The following is a 23,056-nucleotide window of genomic DNA, read 5'->3' as shown; positions in this document are numbered from 1 at the left end:
CCTGGTTATATTTAAACTGTATCTCAAGTTAAACGTTTTTAAAATACCATTGGGACACAATAATTAAAATATCAGTATTATTCTGAATAACGTGCGTTGTTTGCAGACTCTGCATTAATAACACTACAACAAATACGGAACAAATATCGCATCAGTCCTAATATGGGTTATACAGCCTACAGTTGTTATGCTGGTGACCAAAGGGAGGTAGGAACCAGAACACACATTTACCGGTTTGAAAATAGATATTTACAGCCTGTGAAGGGTTAAAGCAACTAGACTCATTTACATTTTTTTTCTTTTTTCTATAACCAGTATAGCCATCTTAGGCACCCTAAGGGTAGACACCAGCAGGATTAATATAAAGGTAAAGCATGGTGATGAGTTATAGTTATTGCAGTGGTGTGTCAGACCTAACAAAATTGCTGGCTGGAGATAATACGCCTTAGAAATGCTTTTTAATGCCAAATGACATCTACCCATTTAAAAAAAATAAGTTATAATGTCGAGTTACTCAACAAAAAATATTTTTTTCTTTCGTGAAAGTAATGAGTGCTAATGGTTTTAGGGCAATGAGAATATGTTGCTTATTTTCTATGTTTTTTTTAATGAACCAGGCTCCATGTTCCTAGCTCCATCAACACATCAGTCATGTTTCAGTAATCCTACAGCAGCAATTATTTCTTACATGCAACTGTCTTTAATATTATGAACTGCGGCATTCTGGTGATTTTGGGCACCCACCCAGGATATTGAATGCATAGGCTACCTATACTACCCTCTATAAAACTGATTGGATTTGAGAGAAGCATATGAATGTATAATGCTGGTTTGGCTGTAGCATATAGTGGACTGTGTAGTTCATATTGATTAACAGTCCAAATATATTGCTCTGTAGGCTGCACATATGCATATAAACTAGTCAATTATACATGAATTCATTTTCTGAGTGCTTTGCTTCAGGGGAAATATGAATCTCAGAGAGGTTACTGATATGTGGCATGCAAAGTTTCTGATAAAATTATAACACACATACAAGTCAATCAGTTTTTAAATTGTATTTCTTTCAGTGGAAATAGCTTATTAAGCACAAGACTGCACAAGTATTCATGAACCAAGAATAAATTAGAGAAGAATATGTTAAACACATGTTACATTTTTTGCATATTGTGATATGGCCACATTAATGGAACCTTGGATATAACAATTGATGGTTGTTGCTGTTGTATGAAAACAGAATCTAAACACAGACGAGACAGCAATAATGCTGCTGCTTAATTTGATAACTTAATATAGCAGTACTAATTAAGTGGTAGGTAACTAATTGCTCCAGGTCTTGCTAGATTAAGTGAGCAAATAGAAAAATAAAAAATTGGTTATTCTTGCATCTCTGCAGAGCCGTGTTTGTAGGTAGAGAAAAGCCGCTGTATAATGAGCTCAGTAATGATGTATTTTGTTTCACAAGGAAATTGTATCTATCAAGCATTCAAGTCACATGGATTCTTGATGAATAGTTATGGATGTTTTTTTGGAATTTTCTCTATTTTCTTAAAACCTTAATCCTTAAAATATGTTTTGAGCCTTGCATCTGACCCATATAATCAAAACAGAATTTCACTAAACTTAGCCAAGCACTATTTTAAATAATGCAATTACAACATGTGGTCACCAGGTGGCATGTGTTCTAGAAAAAAAGACGTGATAACCAAGGGTTTAAATACAGTCTTGTATTGGAAATATCTGCATTCTTCTAGGAAAAGATCAAAAAGTGGTCAGCACAACTGAATCAGTGACCAGTGTTAATATTGCTAATGTCAAGAAGGGGTACATCCATCTTACAGCACCTGCAATTTCAATTTCATGTTCTGCTGGATATTCCTACTTTCACAAGTCCAATTAAAACATTCAACAAACAAAAAAATTCAACCCAATTGGGCAATTTCATTTTTGTAGTTGTTTTTTTCTTTTTTTTTCTATCATGTATGTTGGTAATCCTGTCATGATCACACTTCAAATTACCTCCGATGTGTTCCTGTAAGCAAAAACCCTTGAAGAATGAATTATTAAATATGTCTTTTACATGAGGGTGTCTGAGGTTGAACATAAATGCGGATAAAAGGCAGGCTGTGGGATTCAATTTATTGCTCTGTTGCGCTTCTTAATCAAGGAGCTTATCACAAGACATGGGAAGCAGCATGCTGGTTAAGCAGGGAAGCACACCTTTTTATCAGCATCGCTCCAGATGAGCCAGAGATTGAAGCGATAAGGGAATGATATAGCATTGCACTTGTGCACAACCAGGATCTATAGATTTTAGACGATTATGTTTAGAGCACATAGACTAGATCTAGCCTTACCCTCTGCAATGCCAAAGGCCAGCATTACAAAAAGACAAAGTCAATTATTCTTGTTGTACTTATTTTTGTTTCAATCAGTATGCACTGTAGAATTGCATTATTGAACTTTTCTTATTAGTCCTGTTTTATGAGGCATTAAACTCTATTCATAAAATGAATTTTTAAGGACTGTTTTTTAAAGAGTAACAATGTAAAGATGTAGTAGTAATATAAACAACTTTAATGAAGACATTGACAAAGACTTCGAGTCGAAATGCTTGTCATTGAATTAAGAACATAAGAAAGTTTACAAACGAGAGGAGGTCATTCAGCCCATCCTGCTTGTTTGGTTGTTAGTAGCTTATTAATCCCAGAATCTCATCAAGCAGCTTCTTGAAGAATCCCAGGGTAGGCTTGTAACTAGGAGGTCCCCAGTTCAAATCCCACCTCAGCCACTGACGCATTGTGTGACCCTGAGCAAGTCACTTAACCTCCTTGTGCTCCGTCTTTCGGGTGAGACGTAGTTGGAAGTGACTCTGCAGCTGATGCATAGTTCACACACCCTAGTCTCTGTAAGTCGCCTTGGATAAAGGCGTCTGCTAAATAAACTAATAATAATAATAATAATAATAATAATAACGAGGACCACACAAGGCTGTGTGGTCCAGTGGTTAAAGAAAAGGCCTTGTAACCAGGAGGTCCCCAGTTCAAATCCCACCTCAGCCACTGACTCATTGTGTGACCCTGAGCAAGTCACTTAACCTCCTTGTGCTCTGTCTTTCAGGTGAGACATAGTTGTAAGTGACTCTGCAGCTGATGCATAGTTCACACACCCTAATCTCTGTAAGTCGCCTTGGACAAAGGCGTCTGCTAAAAAAGCAAATAATAATAACGGCTTCAACAACATTAATGGGGAGTTGGTTCCAGACTCCCACAATTCTCTGTGTAAAAAAGTGCCTCCTGTTTTTTGTTCTGAATGCCCCTTTATCAAATCTCCATTTGTGACCCCTGGTCCTTGTTTCTTTTCTCAGGGCCAAAAAGTCCCTTGGGTCAATGTTGTCAATACCTTTTAGAATTTTGAATGCTTGAATCAGATCGCTGCGTAGTCTTCTTTGTTCAAGACTGAATAGATTAAATTCTTTTAGCCTGTCTGCATATGACATGCCTTTTAAACCCGGAATAATTCTGGTCGCTCTTCTTTGCACTCTTCCCACAACAGCAAAATCCTTTTTGTAGTGAGGTGACCAGAAGTGAACACAATGTTCTAGATGAGGTCTTACTCACTTCCCTTGATATAAATTCAATAGTCTTCACTACATATCCGAGCATTTTGCCCCTTTTTTTATAGCTTCCCCACATTGTCTAGATGAAGACATTTCTGAGTCAACATAAACTCCTAGATCTTTTTCATAGATTCCTTCTTCAATTTCAGTATCTCCCATATGATATTTATAATGCACATTTTTATTGCCTGCGTGCAGTACCTTACACTTTTCTCTATTACATGTCATTTGCCATGTGTCTGCCCAGTTCTGAATGCTGTCTAGATCATTTTGTATCTGTTTCTTTTAGTATTACTGTATATACCACTGTCAATGTTTTATAGTTATGGATGACATAAATCACTCAGAATGTTTCCCTTAATTTGTTGCGTTATAGCACAGCAGAGCTTAAAAATGCTGGTGCCGGGCAACTGTGACATTGAAATTACTGTTTTCACAGGAATTCTTAATGCATTCTTTGCAAGGCAGCTACCAGCAATTTAATTTATACAGCAATACTTTCTATAAATAACTACACCAGGCACCAGTTCTTATCAATCCCATTTCACAGTGAATAATTTCATAACTGATGCAAGTTACTGTTGACCGATTTTAAACTGTCTAATATATAACAGTTGTGTCTCCTTGTATTGTTTGCACGTCATTTCTAATGTCAGTTAGTCAGTCACTATCAAACCTGTTTTTTAATGTTTTTCTACAGTCAGCAAAGCTTCAGCAGAGCACGGCAATGGAATTGAAATTGTGTGTGGTGGTTGCCTGCAATAGAAATTAAATGCATACTAATGTTGTGTACATGTGATGAAGTGTATTTTCTAATTCATTATAATAAACACATATAATACTACTATAGCCTTGTCTAACTGCCTCTAGATGTGAGTCTTGGCATAACTTATTTTTATAAGGAAGCTAACTGGTAAAAAAAAAAAAAAAAAAAAAAAAACAGCAGTTAATATTGCTTCAGTAATAACATATTTTTTTGCTGCCTGACTTACCACATCAACAAAAACATGCTATTGGAATCAGTGAATAAGAGAAGGACCCTTATGCAGGACTTACTGTCAACAGTGAATAATCAATTTAGTGAATTATCGAAAGGTGAAAAATCGAGTAGGCACTGTATATAATAAACTTTTCAAAGACCGAGGTATCACCTCTGTTGGAGACAATTTATAAGTAATAATAAAAAAAAAATTAAGCAAGGATCATGCCTTCCATTCTAGTTGAAGATGTTCTCAATTGAGGTGAGACCTCTTGACAGAATCCTGAAGTCACCCAGGGTATTGGGATCCATAGATACCCCAAAATGGATCCAACTCCCATAATAGACTTTATTTCAGCACCTCATGATAGTCCTGAGATAAGGGAAGGCGTTCTTTAAAACCATATTGTGAACCTTTTCCTGCTTAATTTTTTTGTTTTATAGCACAAGATGTATGAACAGTAAATCATTACTTTTTTGTTTGTGGTGCAGCATGAAATTAACCTATTAAGTTGTTACTCATTACTAGGGTTTGAAAAGTACATTTCAAATTCAAAATAAGGTAGTAAAATATTTCTCCAACATATGCCTATTCCAATTTTTGAAATAGGCATAATAGGAGATCATAACCCAGTTAATATTATCTCTGAATGTTATGTACTGTACCTTAATGGTTTTGGTATTATAGAAATACACAGAAGGTGATCAGTCAACCCAAACACCACTTGAAGCCAGAAATGGCTCCTAGCTGCTATAAATAATGTGATGATTACACTGGGCTAGTTTTTTGTCTTATCATTATTCAGGCTAAATAGATACGTAGATATGTATGGGCATTCAGTTTATATTTTATTTTATTATTTAAAACAAAGAAAAACAAACAGTTAAAAAAAATCATGAGGACGAATGGGCTGCTTTTAAAATATGGATTAGTAATACAGCAGCTGCATTTACATTATCATCATCCAGTTATTAAATTATCCAATGCAAAAGCCATTAAGTAAAGCCAAGCAACAACATCCAAAATAAGACTAAATCTGACATCTTCAAGAAAAAAAACAAATTCCCCCATACAAATAAATAAAATAGTAATGCAAGCATTGTTTTTAAAAGTCTGTCCTCCTCCATGTGAAAACAAACATATGGGTATATTGATCTCCTCAGGAGATTTCCGTTTCAAAAGTCAATAGACATTGAGCGCTGTACTGCGTCATTATTCCTGCTGCCCCTCACATAGATCTCGCAGGGGATCTCCTCCATCACTCTGTCTTCTATGACCTGCTCGGCACAGTCATGAGTCTGTTTGTAGCCGTAGCAGCTTTTCTTGAAGGTGCTATTGAATGTCTTCATGGGCTGGGGCTGGGAGAAGTCGTTGCGGTAGGGGAGCTCCATGGAGCTGAGGTTGGTGCGGCTCTCTTTGACCATGGAGGGCTGGCCCCCGCAGTGGTGGTCATGGATGCAGCGTGAGGCGGTGGAGGATCTCCTCATCTTGTGGTAGTTCTCCAGCTCCTCGGAGAGGTCTGCCAGGTCCGAGGAGATCTCCTTGTCCCTCAGTGAGAAGAGCTCGTAGTGAGGCGGGTCGAACACCTCTTGGAAGCCGCTCTTGTTGAACGCAGGCTTGCGTGCCAGCACCTTCTTGCGGGGCTGCTTCACCTGCACCAGGATGGAAATGATGAGGAGGACCAGCACTATCCCAGAAGATACGCCGATGATGGTGCCATGTGTTTTAGTGATCTGATGGAACAGGCCGTTGGTCTTTTTCTCTAAAGAGAAGGGAAGGAATTTTAAACAGATTGAACTCTCCCTTTGGCTCAACTATCCTCTCAAAGCCAAGATAAGAGCCACAGTCAACTGCTCCTACTAACTTGTACAACACTGCTTTTTACCCCACTCTTGTCATAAATATAAAATGTTTTCTCTGGTAACAAAATACAGGTTTATGCAAATATGTTAATTCAGATCCTTATTCCTTTAAAAGACAAGCAGTACTTTACTGGATTGGAATTAAATCAACAGTATGACTTCAAACCTCTGTACTGCTTATCCAATCATAAAGAACATTCATGAATTGTAATTGAGCAGGAGTAATTGAAACTAATAATGTCTGAAAAACAGCAGCCCCATGGACGTGTATGAAGGAATAAGAATTTACTCCACATTCCTTTCAAAGACGGTAATGTCATTTAATTTTTCGTTTTCACTAAAGACAGTAGAGGTTACCCTTTATTAACAGTGTAAAAGAGCTTAGCAGAATACAACACTGTACAGTACAGTTTAGCAGGGTCTCTGTTCATGCGCACTGCATACAGAATGGCAGTATGTGGCACAATTTCCAATTTCTATGGTATTTACCTTTGCAGTGATTTTCATCCCAGGGATAAACACAGTTTTGAACTCCATTGCAAACCAGAGAACTGTTGATGCACATGTTGCTATGGCAAAAGAATGTATTGCCGGAACAGGGAGCTGAAGGAGAACACATTAGAATCAACACTGACTGAATAACAACAGCACAATCCATTTGTTAGATATATTCTATAAAATGTGTCTGACTGGCAACGTGAACAGGAGCAGACAGACATTGCAAAATTGCAGCCACTCCGAAAAATCTCATGAAAAAGTACAAGAATAAAACAAACTAAGAAAATGTAATTTGAAGCTACTTGCTCTAGAATCTGGTGCACAGAATAGGAAAGGGAAGAATGGGCCTGCAGTAATTTATGTTGTGGGGTGTCACTAGACATGTAGAAATGTAAAACAGGAGACAGGGGACCCTACCAGTTGGGAACCACAGCCCAACTACCAATGCATAGTTTGAACAGATTCAACAGATCTAAAGAACAGCATATTATATACAACAGCCACTTCAATTATTCTAACTGGGCCCTCTCTAATATTTTACATATAATTTTAAAGACAAAAATACACCAAAGGCTTGCACTGTTAGTGATGCTAGTTTGCATAGCTTTGGTAGAAACAGAGCTCTGTTTTGTTAAATAGCAGCAGAAGCACATAAAACTGCAGCTGTTTAAACATAATGGGTTTCTATTCACTTAATCTAAACACAAGGCTTGGAATTATGGGTTTTCTGTAGAGTTAATTCATGATGATTCCATCTTGACCCTCGTTTTACCATGTGACATAAATCCTGTTTAACTAAACAGTGCATCCATCAAGCAAGTTTGCCAGGCCTTGATCATAGAAAAATTCAGCGAAAGCCCTGTGACAAATATGGCAACCAACGTGGACCAAGAGGACTAGTTATTTTAAAAACTACCCTCCAATGGACTGTATATTTATTCCAGCTCCAGAGACTAGCAATGTTTGAGGGCGCGAGGTAAGTTAGATGTTCAATGTCCTAATTAGTAAACTGTGCTAGTTTGCTCTGGATGAAAGCACTACAAAGTGGGACATCAGTGTGCAATGTGTTGCAATTATTAATAATTAATCAATATTGTTTTTACATGCTGTTGTGAGCCAATACGCACTTATTGTCATATTACTAGATTATCCAATGCACAAATAAAGATAAATGACATAACTGGCGGCTGTGTGGTCCAGTGGTTAAAGAAAAGGGCTTATAACTATAAGTGGGCTGAGGCTGGGTGTGGACTGCGAGTGTCTTAACCACTATGCAAAGTCAATCAGAGAACTCATGTGACACATTAATATTTATTACAGATTATACATGATAACACATTTATGCATACTATACGTTCTTGGATAGCACACTTAACATATAATACATCTTTGGCATCGCCCCGGGGAACCCCTGCCCATACATTTTTTCCGCTAATAAGTGGAGCGGGGTGGTAATGGATCAGGTAAGATTTGAATCCCTTCCCCGACGATCATTGGACAAGTAATTAAGTTGTTAGCGATAGGGTACTGCTATTTCGATTGACAATTGTCTGATTATCGACACTTGATAAGCCTGATTTGATTGGCTGATTAAAAGGGAGTTCCCTGCCTGAACCACCGCTTTGCTTCATAGAGCCGGGCGTTTGTGGTTTTTAAGCTTTCAACCTCATTTCACCCACGAGGTACAGAATCCATAATGGCAATGAACCACACAACACTGACCATTACACAGCCTTGCTGCTACATTTGTTAACAAACAATCTGGTCTACAAAGAAAGATTCCATTACAGCTGGCACCAGTAATGGAATACAAAAAGAGGGTAACATTCTCAGGCAGACCACACAAAAAGGGAGGGAGTCCGTGTGCATAGTCCTGTTTAAGGACACAAACTAGAATATTTACGACTACTGTTTTTTTGTAAAAGGGTAAAGCTAATAAAGTAAGAAGAACGACTGAAGTTAATGTTTTACCTCTTACACTGCCATTGTGAGTTATAGTGTGCACCAGAGGAAATGTTTAATGAATCTGACCCACTTTCTGTTTTATCAGCCAGCCATTTTCAGGTCCTTCTATGATGACTGTGGTGAGTTACTGTCAGACATACACCGCTAAGCATGAAGTGAACCTGTCATGCAGATTGCATTACTGTGCTGCTGAAAAACTTGTCCTTCGCTTTATTTCTGAGCTGATCCAAAGAAATAAACAATATTATCAAAGTTACAGCCATCTTGGTGTATCTAGGTGTGACAGGGAGATATTTAGTTCTGTTAACCCTTTGCTCCAACCTACATCCAAGCTGGATCTTTTTTTAATGTCATTTGGGGGGTCTACTTTATGATGTTGAGTTGCAAAATAAATGAATAAGCAACATAGTTCAGTACCTTTACATAATGCCTAGAGAATTGGGTGTGGAAATATGCAGCAAAACTTCTAGAAGGACCCATAGAGCTAACAGTATCAACTCTTCAAATCAGTTATTACTTTCAAGACCATGAAATAAATATTACTAATTTGGGTAAGCAGGTGCTGCCAAGTCTATCACTTCAGCTGCCTTGGCAACATTTAATTGTATATATGAATTGTATTGTAAGTGGAATCCCTCTGCCATTCACTTTCATTGGGATTCTAAATCCACAAAAAACGACATGGACACAACTGTCCTTAGTATAAAAGCACTCTTTCCATTGTATCTGCTCTGTGATTTCCTCAAACACTGCACTCTTTATTTATCAATTAAACGTATATCAGGGATTCAATTCCAATCAGTCATGTGAGGGACTGCCCATTTACACAAGGCTCTTTGTGCAGATACATATAAAGGGCCTTTCACTAATTCACTGTGTTGTGTACATCATAGAACAACAAACAGGCTCTGTACTATATTAGTTTAGTACATTTAACCACAAAGCAATGAATTGGACAGTGGCTTACGGTCGACGAAGGAAGTGAAGAGCATTCTGAAGCGGCTGAGCCTGCTGCTCTCGTCGGCCCACATTCTCACCACACCGGTCCCCGTCTCCAGCATGATGTCGTTGGCCACGGTGCTGCAGAACTTGGCCTTCAGGTTCTCGATGGCGCTGTTGCCGTCGTACACCGCCACAAAGTTCTTCTTGCACTCATTGGAGTGCTCCATCTGGTACTCAAGAAACCGCAGATAAATCTGAAAAACACAGCCGCACATTTGAAACATTTCAAAAAGCTCAATACACCATATATATATATATATATACACATAGTAACCGAGCTGCAACTCTTGGGTTCGTTGGCCCTGTAAAAACCACTGACCCAACACAGGAACTTGCAGTTTAGCGTGGTTGTGCACTTTTATTTATAAAAACAAAACTAAATAAACAAAACAAAAACAAACCCCTAGCTCTACTCGAGCAATAACTAAAACACGCTGCAACCTAAACTATAAAACAGGACAGCTAAGCTGATTACCTGTTAAACAAAAACAAACAAACAAAAACACAGTTTTTTTTCAATTATCAAAAGGTTTTACACTAATTTCTTTTAACTACAGCTGTACGTACACGCACAGTCAGGCGTATTCACACAGCAGCCCTGAGCAGACTGGCTGTTTCCTTTAAATACCCTGCACCTGGCTCTAATTTACAATGGTGGCCAGGTGCAGGTGATAATTAAACAATAATTAACAATTTAGTTTGGCAGGGTGATTTTAACCCTCTCCCTGCCACAAACACACATTTTCTGTGTACAGGGCTCTCTGTCCTGCCACTATATATCAATATATATATATTCAATATTTTTTTTAATTGGACTAAAAACCCTTCATATGGAAATTTCAAATTTTAAATTCTTTAAATTAAAATGGATCCTCAATCACATTTTAGACAATTCAATGTCTACTTGACTTAGTGTGATAGAGATTTACCTCTAAAGTCTCAGCAGCTCAACCTATCTAACCTGGGGGTGGACGATCATTGTATTGTGTGAATAAGTTTGTATTGTACTAGTCCAGGCTGAAGCTCCTTGGCACTGCGCTGGGATTGCTAATAATCATTCCTTCCATTCCTATGTGATAGAATGCTTTCAATTTTGAACTCAATTTTATCAACCTTAGCAGTGCCCTGTCTGGCTCATTTCCTGGCAGTTTTATCAGATTGATTTTTATATTCTTGTAAAGACACACAAAAAACGTAGTTCTTGTTTACTGCAGTGTCAGGTTCAGTTGTAATTGTATTGCATACAAGAGCTGCTTTAGGAAAACCAAGCCGCTCCAGAGAGAAGTATTGGATGCTTCTGGGGTTTAATGAAGGGGTAGGCCAATCAGGGTGTGAAATACAGGCATCAGTACCAGACTTGGTTATATCGCCTATATAAAGCCAAATGTAAGATCAGGAACAACCCATCAGTCACTATTGTACATCATTTCAAATACTTGTTTTGAAAGTTTGCCATGTGTGACCCCTATTTCAGTTAATCTCTTGGCGATAATAGCATGGTAATTCTGTAGAGAAAAAAATAAGGCAGGTGATGTCAAAAGCAATTCAATCTTACAGAATTGCCATGCAAATGAGACCTGCTTAAGATTCCATCTCTCCATTCAGCATAAATTAGACAAAAACAAAAGGGAAAGATGAATAACTTTAGTATTGCATTTGATAGCTGCCAAACTAATAAGTAATTCAAGTATTGAATTAGGCTATATATAGCCAATTTTCTTCAAATATAAATGCAAAGTCAATCAGAATATCTGCAATATATAAGACATTTTGAGATGCCCGTATCTGATGTTTGCTGAACATGTTTTATTAGATTACGAATAGGTTATTATAAAATTAACCATCAACAAAAATGAGACACATTTGTATGTTAGTAAGCTAGGTGGCAGAAATAAACAGAAATATAATAAAAAGTGTCACCCTTTTTTGTTAAATATCCCTTTATATATGTAACAAATGAATCTATTTGCATTTTCCGCAGTATTTTTTTTTTTCTGCAGCATGTCCTTCAAATGTTCGCTGGCTCTTCATCTCTTCATATATATATATATATATATATATATATATATATATATATATATATATATATATATATATATATAAAACAAGAAAATGGAGAAGGTAGCAGAAATTATAATATAGAAGCAGATGGAATAAGTAAATTGATAATGAACTTGAAAGGAATGAATGATTGATCACCTTTGTAGGGTGTTAAGAATTCTGTTAATATTTAATTACTATAGCTGTTCAATTATAGAATGCCAGAGTTTTCCAATTCATGAAGGACGGTTGAACGGTAGAGGACGGTAGAGTTAGTCCTGCTCTGTGTACAAGAGTGCTTAAACCCTATGCATCTATTATAAACCTTCCATTCCATAGTATAAATAATGAAACCACTTTCAGAAGTTTTTCTATTGGGATCAGCGAAGTAGCTCCACAGCCATTTATTTTCTGAATTTATCTGTGGTACATATGCTCATTTTCAGAAGGTCTTGGATCATGGCAAAAATGAGTAATGTGATTGGGGGACAGTCAAATATTTGCACATTCCTAACTGAAGTATACAAACACAAGCAAAGACCCAAAAGGTCTCAAACAGAAGAAAATGTGATTTGTGATAATATCTAATGCTAACAAGATGGAACATTGGTTAGCTCTTCTTTAATTTACTTGATATTTTTATACATTATTCCAAGAAGCACATGCACAAAACCTCAAAATATAACATTATAAGCTTGCTTATAAATATTGCACATGTTTTATTGGTTAATGACATGTCCTTACCAGAAGTGCAGGTTTTGCTGCTGAGCGGGGGTTACTGGTGTCTACGAAATGTGCTCGAAGAAGCAATGTTATATTTCTTGTTAAATGCTGATGCTTATGAGCAAGTAAGAGCTTTAAAGATGATCTTCTCCTGTTCTGAAATGTGGGTTATGCTGAGGTAGGATAGTAATCTTAGATGTCTTTGCATGTGGCATTCCTATTTTTCACTAGAATCAAGCTGACGCAGAGCGAGACAGGGATAAAGGTTACCTTTGTGTTAATATAAAAGGCACAGCACCTACCACTTCTATAATGCAATGTTCAGTCAAGGCAATTCTGGGTCTTGTTTCTTGTTTTAACAATTTACTGCTGGTTGAAAATATATAGGACCATCTGATAAACTGCCTGTGTAGAATTCAATACAAAGACCTCTGTAGTGTCAAATGTTGTAAGGCTGCCTCGAATTCAGGACTTTCTTGTCCATACTACAGTTTAGTTGATCTCCGCATGAAACCCAAATGCTATAAAGATTTTTTTCAAACACATTTCATCACTCCTGTCCCATGTGACTTACTTTAGCTTTAGGAGGGGCTCGAACTGTCCATATGCAGTCAACGGCTTGACCAGGCTTGATTTTATCATCCTCCTCGACTTGACCTGAGCGAATTACTCCATCGGCTCCGGAGAGTTCGAACTGGCAGTCTGCTGAGAGGGAGAAAGCCTGCAGTCAACGCCAGAAAAAAAGCCAGCTTAAAATTTTATGAAACAAGGCAATGAAAAACTGAAATACCAGACCTGGAATGGGACTTAATATTCCGCCCAGGTATGTGAAATCTGGATCTGTAATGAAGAAAAGGAGAAAAAAAAACTATGTGTGCGTGCAAATCAAAGAAGCCTGACAGAAATACAATCCTAAAACAAACTAATCACACGGTTATTAAAAAACACACAGCAAGTAAAGACAACAGAGAACAGCAAAAATAATTCTAATCAACCTTTTGCTTACAGATGTTATTAACAAGAGTTTCATATCAAAATGTACTGAGGAATGTTGTGGTAAAAGTATAGTGCTTGTATACTGTAGTGGGAGCATGGTAAAAAACAGCCATTCATGGTAAAAGCAGAGAATCGAGGTTAGCATTATAAAAATCATTAGAAATTGTGATAAATCAGTACTTATGGTCTATACAATTGATCTTAACAGTGGCAAATCTCAATGCCGCCATAGTTTAAAAATAAAATGGGAACAAACCTGTCATTTTACTTTTAAAGACAAACGTTCCAAAGAGACTTACACACACTGTTAGAGATATTGGTTTCCCCAAACCTCCTTATTTTATTGATTTAAACAATGTCGACATTTAGATCAATTGCAGACCCCTTTGAGTCTGTTGCTTTTTCAAATATGAGATGAGATATATCTTTCAATCTAAGTCCCTGACAGGCAGACTTTAGGCCCTTAAAAAGACAAGTACCTGGTACGAATGCATATGTGACACGGAAACCCAGCCCCTCGAGTTCCTCGTCCGTTGTGAACTTTATCCACATGAACCTCCCCGTGGATCTCACCAAGCCGGGACTCTTCGGGCCGCAGTAGCGATCGATCAGAGGGGAGAACCCGAATGGACCGTCCCGAATCTCCAGGTGATCGAAGCGGCACTCAAAGGAAGGCTCAACGTAGTAAGGGTCGTCAAAGCTCAACTCGATTCTTTGACGTGGTGCAGCTTTGTACAAGATAGAAATGTAAAACATTTACATTTATTCATGAAGAATAATGTCTCAAATACAAGCCTCCTGCAGCTCCAGTACCTTGGGGGAAATGCAGTATTCAAGGCCACTCGTATCTCTTGGATTCTACAGTTTTCAAGGTGTTTTTTGCATTGCCAATGCGTTTCCTAATGTAGTAAAGCCGGTTATGGTAACATAATCTCTTCACAATATATGTTTGAGCTAGAACAACAGCGCTGGAGCCTTTCTAAAAGTGTAGAGGGGAATGTTGGATGGGGGGCTTTGCAGGACCAATTTCATTTTAAGCACGTCTATTGTAAAAAAAAAAAAAAAAAAAAAATATATATATATATATTTGGGTTTAAAAACGTAAAAAAAGGCCTGGAACAGAAAGATGGTTTAACTGGTGTTGATATATCAACGTAAGATGTAATAGGCTACTTGATGCAAGAGACCAAGCTCGTACTTCCATAAAGTTTTGTTAATGGCTGCTATTACAACAGAAAAAAATAGCCATACCTTTGTCTCGTTGCCAAACCTGTACAATAGATAACATTACTATCATGGAAAAACTACCAATTTCGTTAAAAAAAAGTAGTTTTAATGCAGTATTTCTACGGATAATGAATGCAATATAACAAGTATGTCAAATATTGAAGCAGGTCTATCAAAGTTTGCAACAACAACAACAACAACAATAATACTACGACTACTACAACAACTGCTGCTACTATGTTTGTACGTTTAGCCACGGTTGCACGCTTGTGTGGGGTGGGTCCCAGTGGGATGATTCCTTAAAGCGACATTAGCCTAATGTACAGTACATACAAAATTTGGACAGTGGTGCGGTGCGAGCGAGCATCCAAATTCAAGACCAAGGGAAGCAATATGCAGGGCCCTACGCGGTTGCATAGGCTGCATAGGCCTATACAGGTGCCTTTTTTTCGCTGTGCACACATTTGTTTTGCCAAAAAGTTAGAGCGCATGGCTCCTCTGGCTCCTTTATTAAATTCTCAGTTTTCCCAGTAATAACTGTCAACAATGATTAGGATTAGGGTTGAGGCTAGGTTATACATCAGTGGTTTTAATAGTTAGGTGATCATACAATAATTCCACCACTGCTGTGTGTTTATGGACCGTGTATTTACACAGCAGATAGACATTGCTGTAGACAAGCTGCTTCGGGCCCATTGGAAAGTAAACATGCAGGACAAACTGAAATATTCATGATACTGACAATACCATTTAGCAATGTTGCCTGTTGCAGGGTCACAGAACTTGTATGAGACATACAGCTCCTGTTATACTACAGCACTCAGTCTTTTTGCACTAATTTAACTCAACTGTCTTGTGCTATCCTCCACTCAGATCAAATATTAGGGGGCAGGCTTGGGCCACAGTGGCACCCCGCCAGCAGATGTTCTAACAGCAAGCACCAGCAGCCATTAAAAACCCTTCCAAATGAGCCTGTAAATACTAAAAGACAGACTTTGCAAAGGTAACCCTCCTGCTGAAAATAATGATGTTTGCTGGCGGTTGAAGAGTGCTGTGTACGCTGTAAGCCTGAGCCTCTCTTTTAATGAGGACTCTCAGGTTCCTATAGGGGTGCAGGGAGGTCAGAAATGGTCTTGCTGTCTTTGTAAAGTGGTTCACAGCTGAATCATAACTGCAAAATGCATTTATTTTCTGAAACTATTGTTTTTTGTGGTTTCAATACTTAGGTATCAAATATTTAGCCAATCCCCACGATGCTGTACGCTTAAGTTATCCATTGGGGGTACATACTGGGAGTAGTAGTCATTTTTCCTCTATAGGAGTCTGTGGAATTTTTTTCACTTTTGCCTACATTTGCTACCGAAGAGTAAAGCCAGCTATGATTGAACTTAATAAAAAAAAAAACTGTAGTTCTGAACATGCATGAATTCAGTGATGATCCCAACCCATACAACAGTTAGTTATCACAAGGCAATGGCAGTTTGGCTTACCTTCCAAGATGTAAACACATTCCTTGTTCGGGGGGTAGGTATCAGGGTAGTTCGGGGAGGTGAACAATCCTCCATTGTGGTTTCGAATCCATGTACCACACTGAGCACCAGGTTTGAGCTTTGCTCCAACATTTTGGACATCTGAAGTCACAAAAGACACGTGAAATATCATAGAAAAACCAAAGCGTCTCAAAGCAGAGTAAAATGGAAGCACAGACAGGTATGGTAAATCAAAGATAATTGGTTAAAAACAAATAATCATAATCATTTACAGCTTTCTTGTCTTTTATATGTGTTCAATGCCTCAGAATAATGTATTGGTTCTTTTGGTGGATTTTCTATATGCAGGCTATTATAATGCATTGTTTATTTTAAATATTTCCTTTAATGTTTAACACCAACTCCATAAATAACAGATTTTTTAGGACTAACAGTCTATTCATAAGTTTACAGATATAATATCACATAAGGTTTATCCAAAAGATACAATATCTAGATATAAAGTATGGAGTTATATTGACTTATGTAGTGTCCGTTCAAAAAAGTATTTTTCTTTTTTCACATACCTGTATTGAATCCAAAAGTCTATAGTTATTGATTGTTTTTTTTTTTATCCCTCCTGATAAAATGTATGACTGTTTGAAAGAACATCAACAATGTGGATGTTTAGATTGCGCGGTGCATTGGAGTGCTTCAGGACAGTAAACAAGTACCTTGTGTTTTTTGTGCCAGTGCTAATCCTTCTTCTATCAGGATGAGGAGAAACCAAGCTGTAAACAAATGTACAAGAAATCAGACCAGATCTTAAATTCTCGTTGCACCTTTGTAATTTCCTGACAGCACACAATAACAGATCAAAAGGTAGATTTTATTTTACTCCTGTCACCCAGTTGAACCTTAATGTAAAAAGCACTGAAAACATTTTAAAATGTAGCACTTGATTCATAACTGTAAAAATGTTGACAGGAAACATCATTAAAAATGGGTGTGCGTGAATTTTGCTCTAGATGAATGGAGGAATGTACATTAATGTTATTACCACCACAGTTTATATAATAATAATATAAATCAGTGCCTGTGAAACAAATTCAAATCCAAATGGATATATTTGCATGATTTAAACAATGTCTCTATTTAGATCTGCCACCGTTTACATCAATTGAATAGACTATTTTATTAGCCTAAATGCATATCCAGTACATATTCTCTAATGTAATTACTTTTGACAGTTTCCCAGTTTATAGCTGGGGTGCTATCCATACAGCCACTAGCTCAATCAAGAAGTAAGGGCTTTTAAGATATTAAAATAATTTGATGGAGTTTAAGCAAAACATTTGTTAAGCCAGGGCACAGCAGTAGGCAAGTCTTTATATTGTCCTTTATGTCATTCCAACAAGCTAATTATTAAATTACATTATATGTATATTTTCTAGGTTTGCATAGGAAAGCGCCAGCCAATTGAACACCTACTATTAGCACCCTAACAATATAGTACAATAGAATACAATGCAATTTGCTTTTATACAGCAGAGCATCCCAAGTCGCTTTACAGTAAAAACTCTTAAAATAATAAAAAGCCATTGGCCAATCAATCCAGCTCAAAAATAAGCTAAGGAAAACAAATGTTTTTTTTTTAAACATATTTAAAATATTCAGCTATGCCAGCATTTCTGACAGAAATTGGCACAGAGTTCCAGAGGCGTTGGGCATAACAACTAAAAGCCCTTGCCCCTCCTAATTTTAAGCAACTTCTGGGAACCACCAATTGTTCAGCATTTACTGATCTCAAAATGCAACTAGGAGCATACGGCACCAACAGTTCCTGCAAATATTGAGGACCAAGACTGTGTAGTGCCTTATTGATTTTAAAATCAATCCTAAATTTAACAGGAAGCCAGTGCAGTGATTTAAGAATGGGAGTGATATGTTGTGAAAGGCTGGTGTGCAGCTGCAGCATTGTGAACTAGTTAGAGCCGATGTATCTTAGAATCAAGGAGGCCAGCAAACAAGAGCATTATAATAATCCATCTGATAAAGAACAAGAGCATGAACCAAAATCTCAGCATCTTTATCAGATAAAATAGGTCTCAGTTTAGCAATGTTTCTCAAATGATAAAATGGGGCCTCGTAACAGAGCTAACGTGGGTATCCAAACACAGTTCTGAAGATTACCATCAGATGAGACTTCAATACTAAGTGATTTAGCTAGACTGATTTTGTAGCCCACTAATAATACCTCTGTTTTACTAAGATTTATTTTCAAGAAGTTTTCAGCCATCCATAATTGAACTTCGCTCAGGCACTGAGACAGCAAAGAATCCGCCATCTCTGGTTTTGTAGGAAGGGAACAATACACCTGAGTGTAGCCAGCATAACAGTGAAATCCCTAATTGTATTTATTAATAATTGAGCCAAGAGGGAGCAAATACACTGAAAAGCAAGGGACCAAAGACTGAGCCTCATAGAACTCCATCCATCACTGTAAATTCCATAAAAATAGTCTGTCAGATTTGTTATCTTGCCTATTTTAAGTGAAACTGATTTGAAACTGGTATTAGTGATACAGCTTTGCAGAATACAGATTTTATATTGGGTATGTCAGGGATTATGTATAACTGATTGAACAGCCATGTCACATGGTTACATTTTTGTACGTGGGTAGCTGCCTGTATTAATGTAGATATTAAGAAGACTGTCAGTGAGGCAAACTTTAATGAGTTCTGCTGTATTTGTGCCTGTCCTTAATTCAATTGCAGAAAAAAATAAAAATAAAATATATATATAGTATGCCTTTCGGAGAGAGGTGGCAATATTGTTAATAAATTGTTACAAAGAGAAGCTTATTGGATTTATGCACTTAGATCCATGGAACCTTATGGTCTAAACGAGACATCTGAACTTCATTATTTTCTGTACATCACAATATACTATTCTAAAAAATCATCAGTTTGAGTTTCTAAAGCATGTGTATTGTGTTGTAACAATCCATGTTAATCCTCTCGAACTGTTGTTTCATATGTATTGAATTTGAAATACTGACTATATGTAATACTGATTTTTAAAAACATTACTCTGAGTCACCTTTGAGTATGTATTGATGATCTGTCACAAACATGTGTGTTCGTTCACATTTCTATAGTTGCACTCCTATTGAATGAATCTTGATATTTACATCTAGCATATTCATTGAAGTATATGTCAGAACCAATTAACTTGAATTGTGTCCTTTTCATTAATGATTCAATTACCTATTCAATCTAAATGGCTTAATTTACTGACATATATTGGATTCACCTAATGTTATTCTTAATTCTCAACACATGATGAAAACATGTATTGTCAAATGCATTGTGTGTTTCGTGCTTTTAAAGAATAAAGAATTGTTTTTTAGATGGAGATTTTATTTTGCTTTTTACTTTTTCAACATCAAGTCTAAAATGATTTTAAGGATATAATTGAGCTATCCTGAGTGTGCTACCCACCCAGTTTCTGTGAACAACAAACAAGTGGACTATGACTGGTCTTTTACTCAACATTGTTGATGACTAAACAGAGTCTATGTCTTCATATATCTATCTATCTATCTATCTATTACTGCGTTCAAAACGCATATTCAAATCAATATTAAACCAAGGTTAATAAAGTGTGTGTTATCATGTCAAACACAGTTTAGAAAAGTGCCTATGGACATTTTACAGACAATATACAATGCATACATGTGCTAAGTCACTGTTTGCTGTGTAAGCAATGGAAATTAAGACTCAAACAGCCTCTCTTCATGTGTGTTCTGTTCTGTATAACCCTTAGTTTAAATTCAACATAAACAGAATCACACCGGGTTCACAAAGAGTACGAAATAGTACAACTAACAATAAAATAATAATAATAATAATAATAATAATAATAATAATAATAATAATAATAATAATAATAATAATAATAAAGCTAGAACCCCCCCATTGTTTACTAGTTGTGGAACATCGCAGTCCTGATTCAAGCTAATATAAATTGCATATTGTACTGTAATTTAGATAAATAAACAATAAGTTTAGATCAAAATGAGTAAGCGGTATCCAATTATTATTTATTTAGCAGACACCTTTATCCAAGGCGATTTACAGAGACTAGGGTGTGTGAACTATGCATCAGCTGCAAAGTCACTTACAATTACACCTCACCTGAAAGACGGAGCACAAGGAGGTTAAGTGACTTGCTCAGGGTCACACAATGAGTCAGTGGCTGAGGAGGGATTTGAACCGGGGACCTCCTGGTTACAAGCCCTTTTCTTTAACCACTGGACCACACAACCTCCTATAATTAATTATTTGCAAGCTTAGAGCACTACCAATTTACGTAATTCTAATTATTGGACAAAAACAATAAAGCACAATTTGTTCATGTAGAGTCTTAACTGATAACTAGCATCACAATAATTCTGAATCTGATTACAGTATTTTTGGGCGTGCTATTACTGAGGGCAGAGCATAACAGGGCATTGCAGTACGCCAATAGAAATGCTGTACTGTGAACAAAGACATTTTTTTTTCAAGCGCTTGTTAAGCACGTTTCTTAAAACGAAAATAAAATGAAATACAATTTAAAAAGGGCCACATTCTCAAATAATTTACATCAGTGCTAAGTTTACACATGTTGTTTTTTTTAAAACGCAAACTAAAAGCTGATTATACAACGTTATAAATAACTTACGTTTCCACCATTTTATTTGCGATTTGCAGAGAGAATAAAAACGGTGGGGCGAAAATTCAGTAAATACAACATGAGACTACTAATGGTTCGAACAGAAAACGTGTTTCTTTGTTTTTCGTTGACGGGTCTCTTCACTGGGAGCTGTCCCTTCAGCACCGTCCACCGATAGCCAGTCCTAACGAGTCATAAACCATATTCCAAAGCAGTTTAAAAAAAAAAAAGAAAAACAGTACTAAACCACAGGTTCTGAACCACATATGATTGAACTTAATGTGAATATCAATATATAGAGAACGACAAAGCAGGGTTTTCGGTAATTAAATTGGCTTTATTTTAAACACATATCAGTATTATATATATGATCAATGAAATAAAGTCTGCAGGATGCAACCGAATATGCCACTCTAGAAATTTGTTATGCATTTAAGTTGTATGTGTCACTACATTTCTATATATCTATATATTTTCTTTCAATTTTATGTGAAACGCCATTGTGTTTTTTCAACCTCTAGATGGCGAACTTCTTCTGGATTTTTATTAGGAAAACAAAAAAGATAGTGGGAGAGGTGATAGGCAACTACAGTATGTATAACAATACTTTTGATTTAAAGGAAATGTACTACTCGCCATTTAGTAAGAAAAAGAGCGTTTTTAGTCCAATTTTATTCTACATTATTGCGCATAAACCGAATTATGGATCTTGTATCTTAAACTTTGCTGAAACGATACAGGAGTAGTAAAACAGTCATATAGTCGATGGTGAAAAAATTGCCTCAATGTGCATAGTCCAGTACAGGTATATGTATCCATCGGACAAGCCACTGATAATTCTTATTTTCTCACTTTCTGAAACTTACCTCTGTTCATTTCCACCTCTTTATATAATTCATCCAGTTCCTTAGTTGCCAGTCGTGGTTTAATCTTGCTATTGCGAGACAAAAACTCGGAGTCATGCAAAGAACATGCCAAACTTCAACCGCTTTAATCCAATCGCCCCGTGACAGCGAAATTAATCGGGACTCCCGAACAGAAAAAGAACCACCCCCAGATCTTCACTTCCCCCCCAGAATGTATGAAATACAGCCCTTAATCCCATTAAGCATATTTCCAAAAGCGTCGGTAGTCTGTGCTTTATAAATTGCAACAATCTTGCACTCTAGCAGAGGGAGTGGAAAGACTGTAAAATGTCTCAGCATGTTGAGCAAGAACAGCGAGTAATCAGACTAGAGGGTCTGGTCTCCCTGCTGAAATGAAATGTTGGCACTAAATGAAGCACATTTAAGACCTTAGTGCTGTTTGCTTGAATGAGCAGCCTGTACGCGTGCACCCCCTCACATCCACCAGGAGTGAGCAATTCCAATTTCCACTAGACTACTGTTTCATACTGCTTCATTTGGGAAGGGTCCACAATGCCTCCACATCTTATGGTTCCCTTAAAGCAAGTATAACAACCACAGCAACCTGTGGCGAAATATTTACCGCGAGTCTCTGCGGCGCGCTGCAGGTATAGCTGTCAATCAAATTAAATTGCAGTCGAGTAGACTGTGAACAAGGAGGCATTGCAAAATTGGATTTGTGGAAAAAAATACAATTGTTATGTTTCTGACACCAATATTACTAAATTATTATATGCTATTTTTATATCTAGCTTAGATGCATAGTAGTACAAATATTTTCTTGAATCCAGTGCATGTTTAAAAATAAACTTTCCAGTTAACTTCTCGCGCTCGTAATTTACATTTCTTGCAGAACAGTGCTCTTCCTTATATATATATATATATATATATATATATATATATATATATATATATATATATATATATATATATATGAAATCAAATGCAGCGTCATGAGACGTTTAAATCGTTTATACTGAATGCTCAAAATTAGGCATTACGTTTTAAGGACAACATAGTTTTGTGTTACATTCAAACTGTATCTTTTTTT

The 23,056-nt window shown here is 36.9% G+C and overlaps 2 protein-coding genes across 3 annotated transcripts in view; both read right to left on the bottom strand.

Moving 5' to 3' along the window:
• LOC117424615 (vacuolar protein sorting-associated protein 35) overlaps positions 1-23,056 on the bottom strand; it is a 198,878-nt gene that overhangs the window by 96,311 nt on the left and 79,511 nt on the right. The gene's annotated exons all lie outside the window — the stretch shown is intronic.
• Positions 5,431-22,546, bottom strand: LOC117424329 (neuropilin and tolloid-like protein 2). Of its 2 annotated transcripts, none has more exons than XM_034040564.3 (9): positions 21,967-22,546; positions 17,116-17,172; positions 16,403-16,543; positions 14,165-14,413; positions 13,485-13,529; positions 13,264-13,394; positions 9,892-10,120; positions 6,951-7,064; positions 5,431-6,361 (listed from the first exon to the last, which is right to left on the bottom strand). In XM_034040564.3, exons 1-9 carry the CDS (start codon positions 21,974-21,976, stop codon positions 5,775-5,777), a joined length of 1,563 nt encoding a protein of 520 aa, XP_033896455.2. In that variant the 5' UTR covers positions 21,977-22,546; the 3' UTR covers positions 5,431-5,774. The 2 variants fall into 2 exon arrangements, with proteins under 2 accessions (XP_033896455.2, XP_033896456.2); XM_034040565.3 differs by having other exon boundaries at positions 13,264-13,391.

Source organism: Acipenser ruthenus, chromosome 19 (assembly GCF_902713425.1).
Source record: "Acipenser ruthenus chromosome 19, fAciRut3.2 maternal haplotype, whole genome shotgun sequence".
Lineage (NCBI taxonomy): Eukaryota > Metazoa > Chordata > Actinopteri > Acipenseriformes > Acipenseridae > Acipenser > Acipenser ruthenus.
The sequence above is the reverse complement of the archived record's forward strand: the minus strand, read 5'-3'. Positions and strand labels throughout refer to the sequence as shown.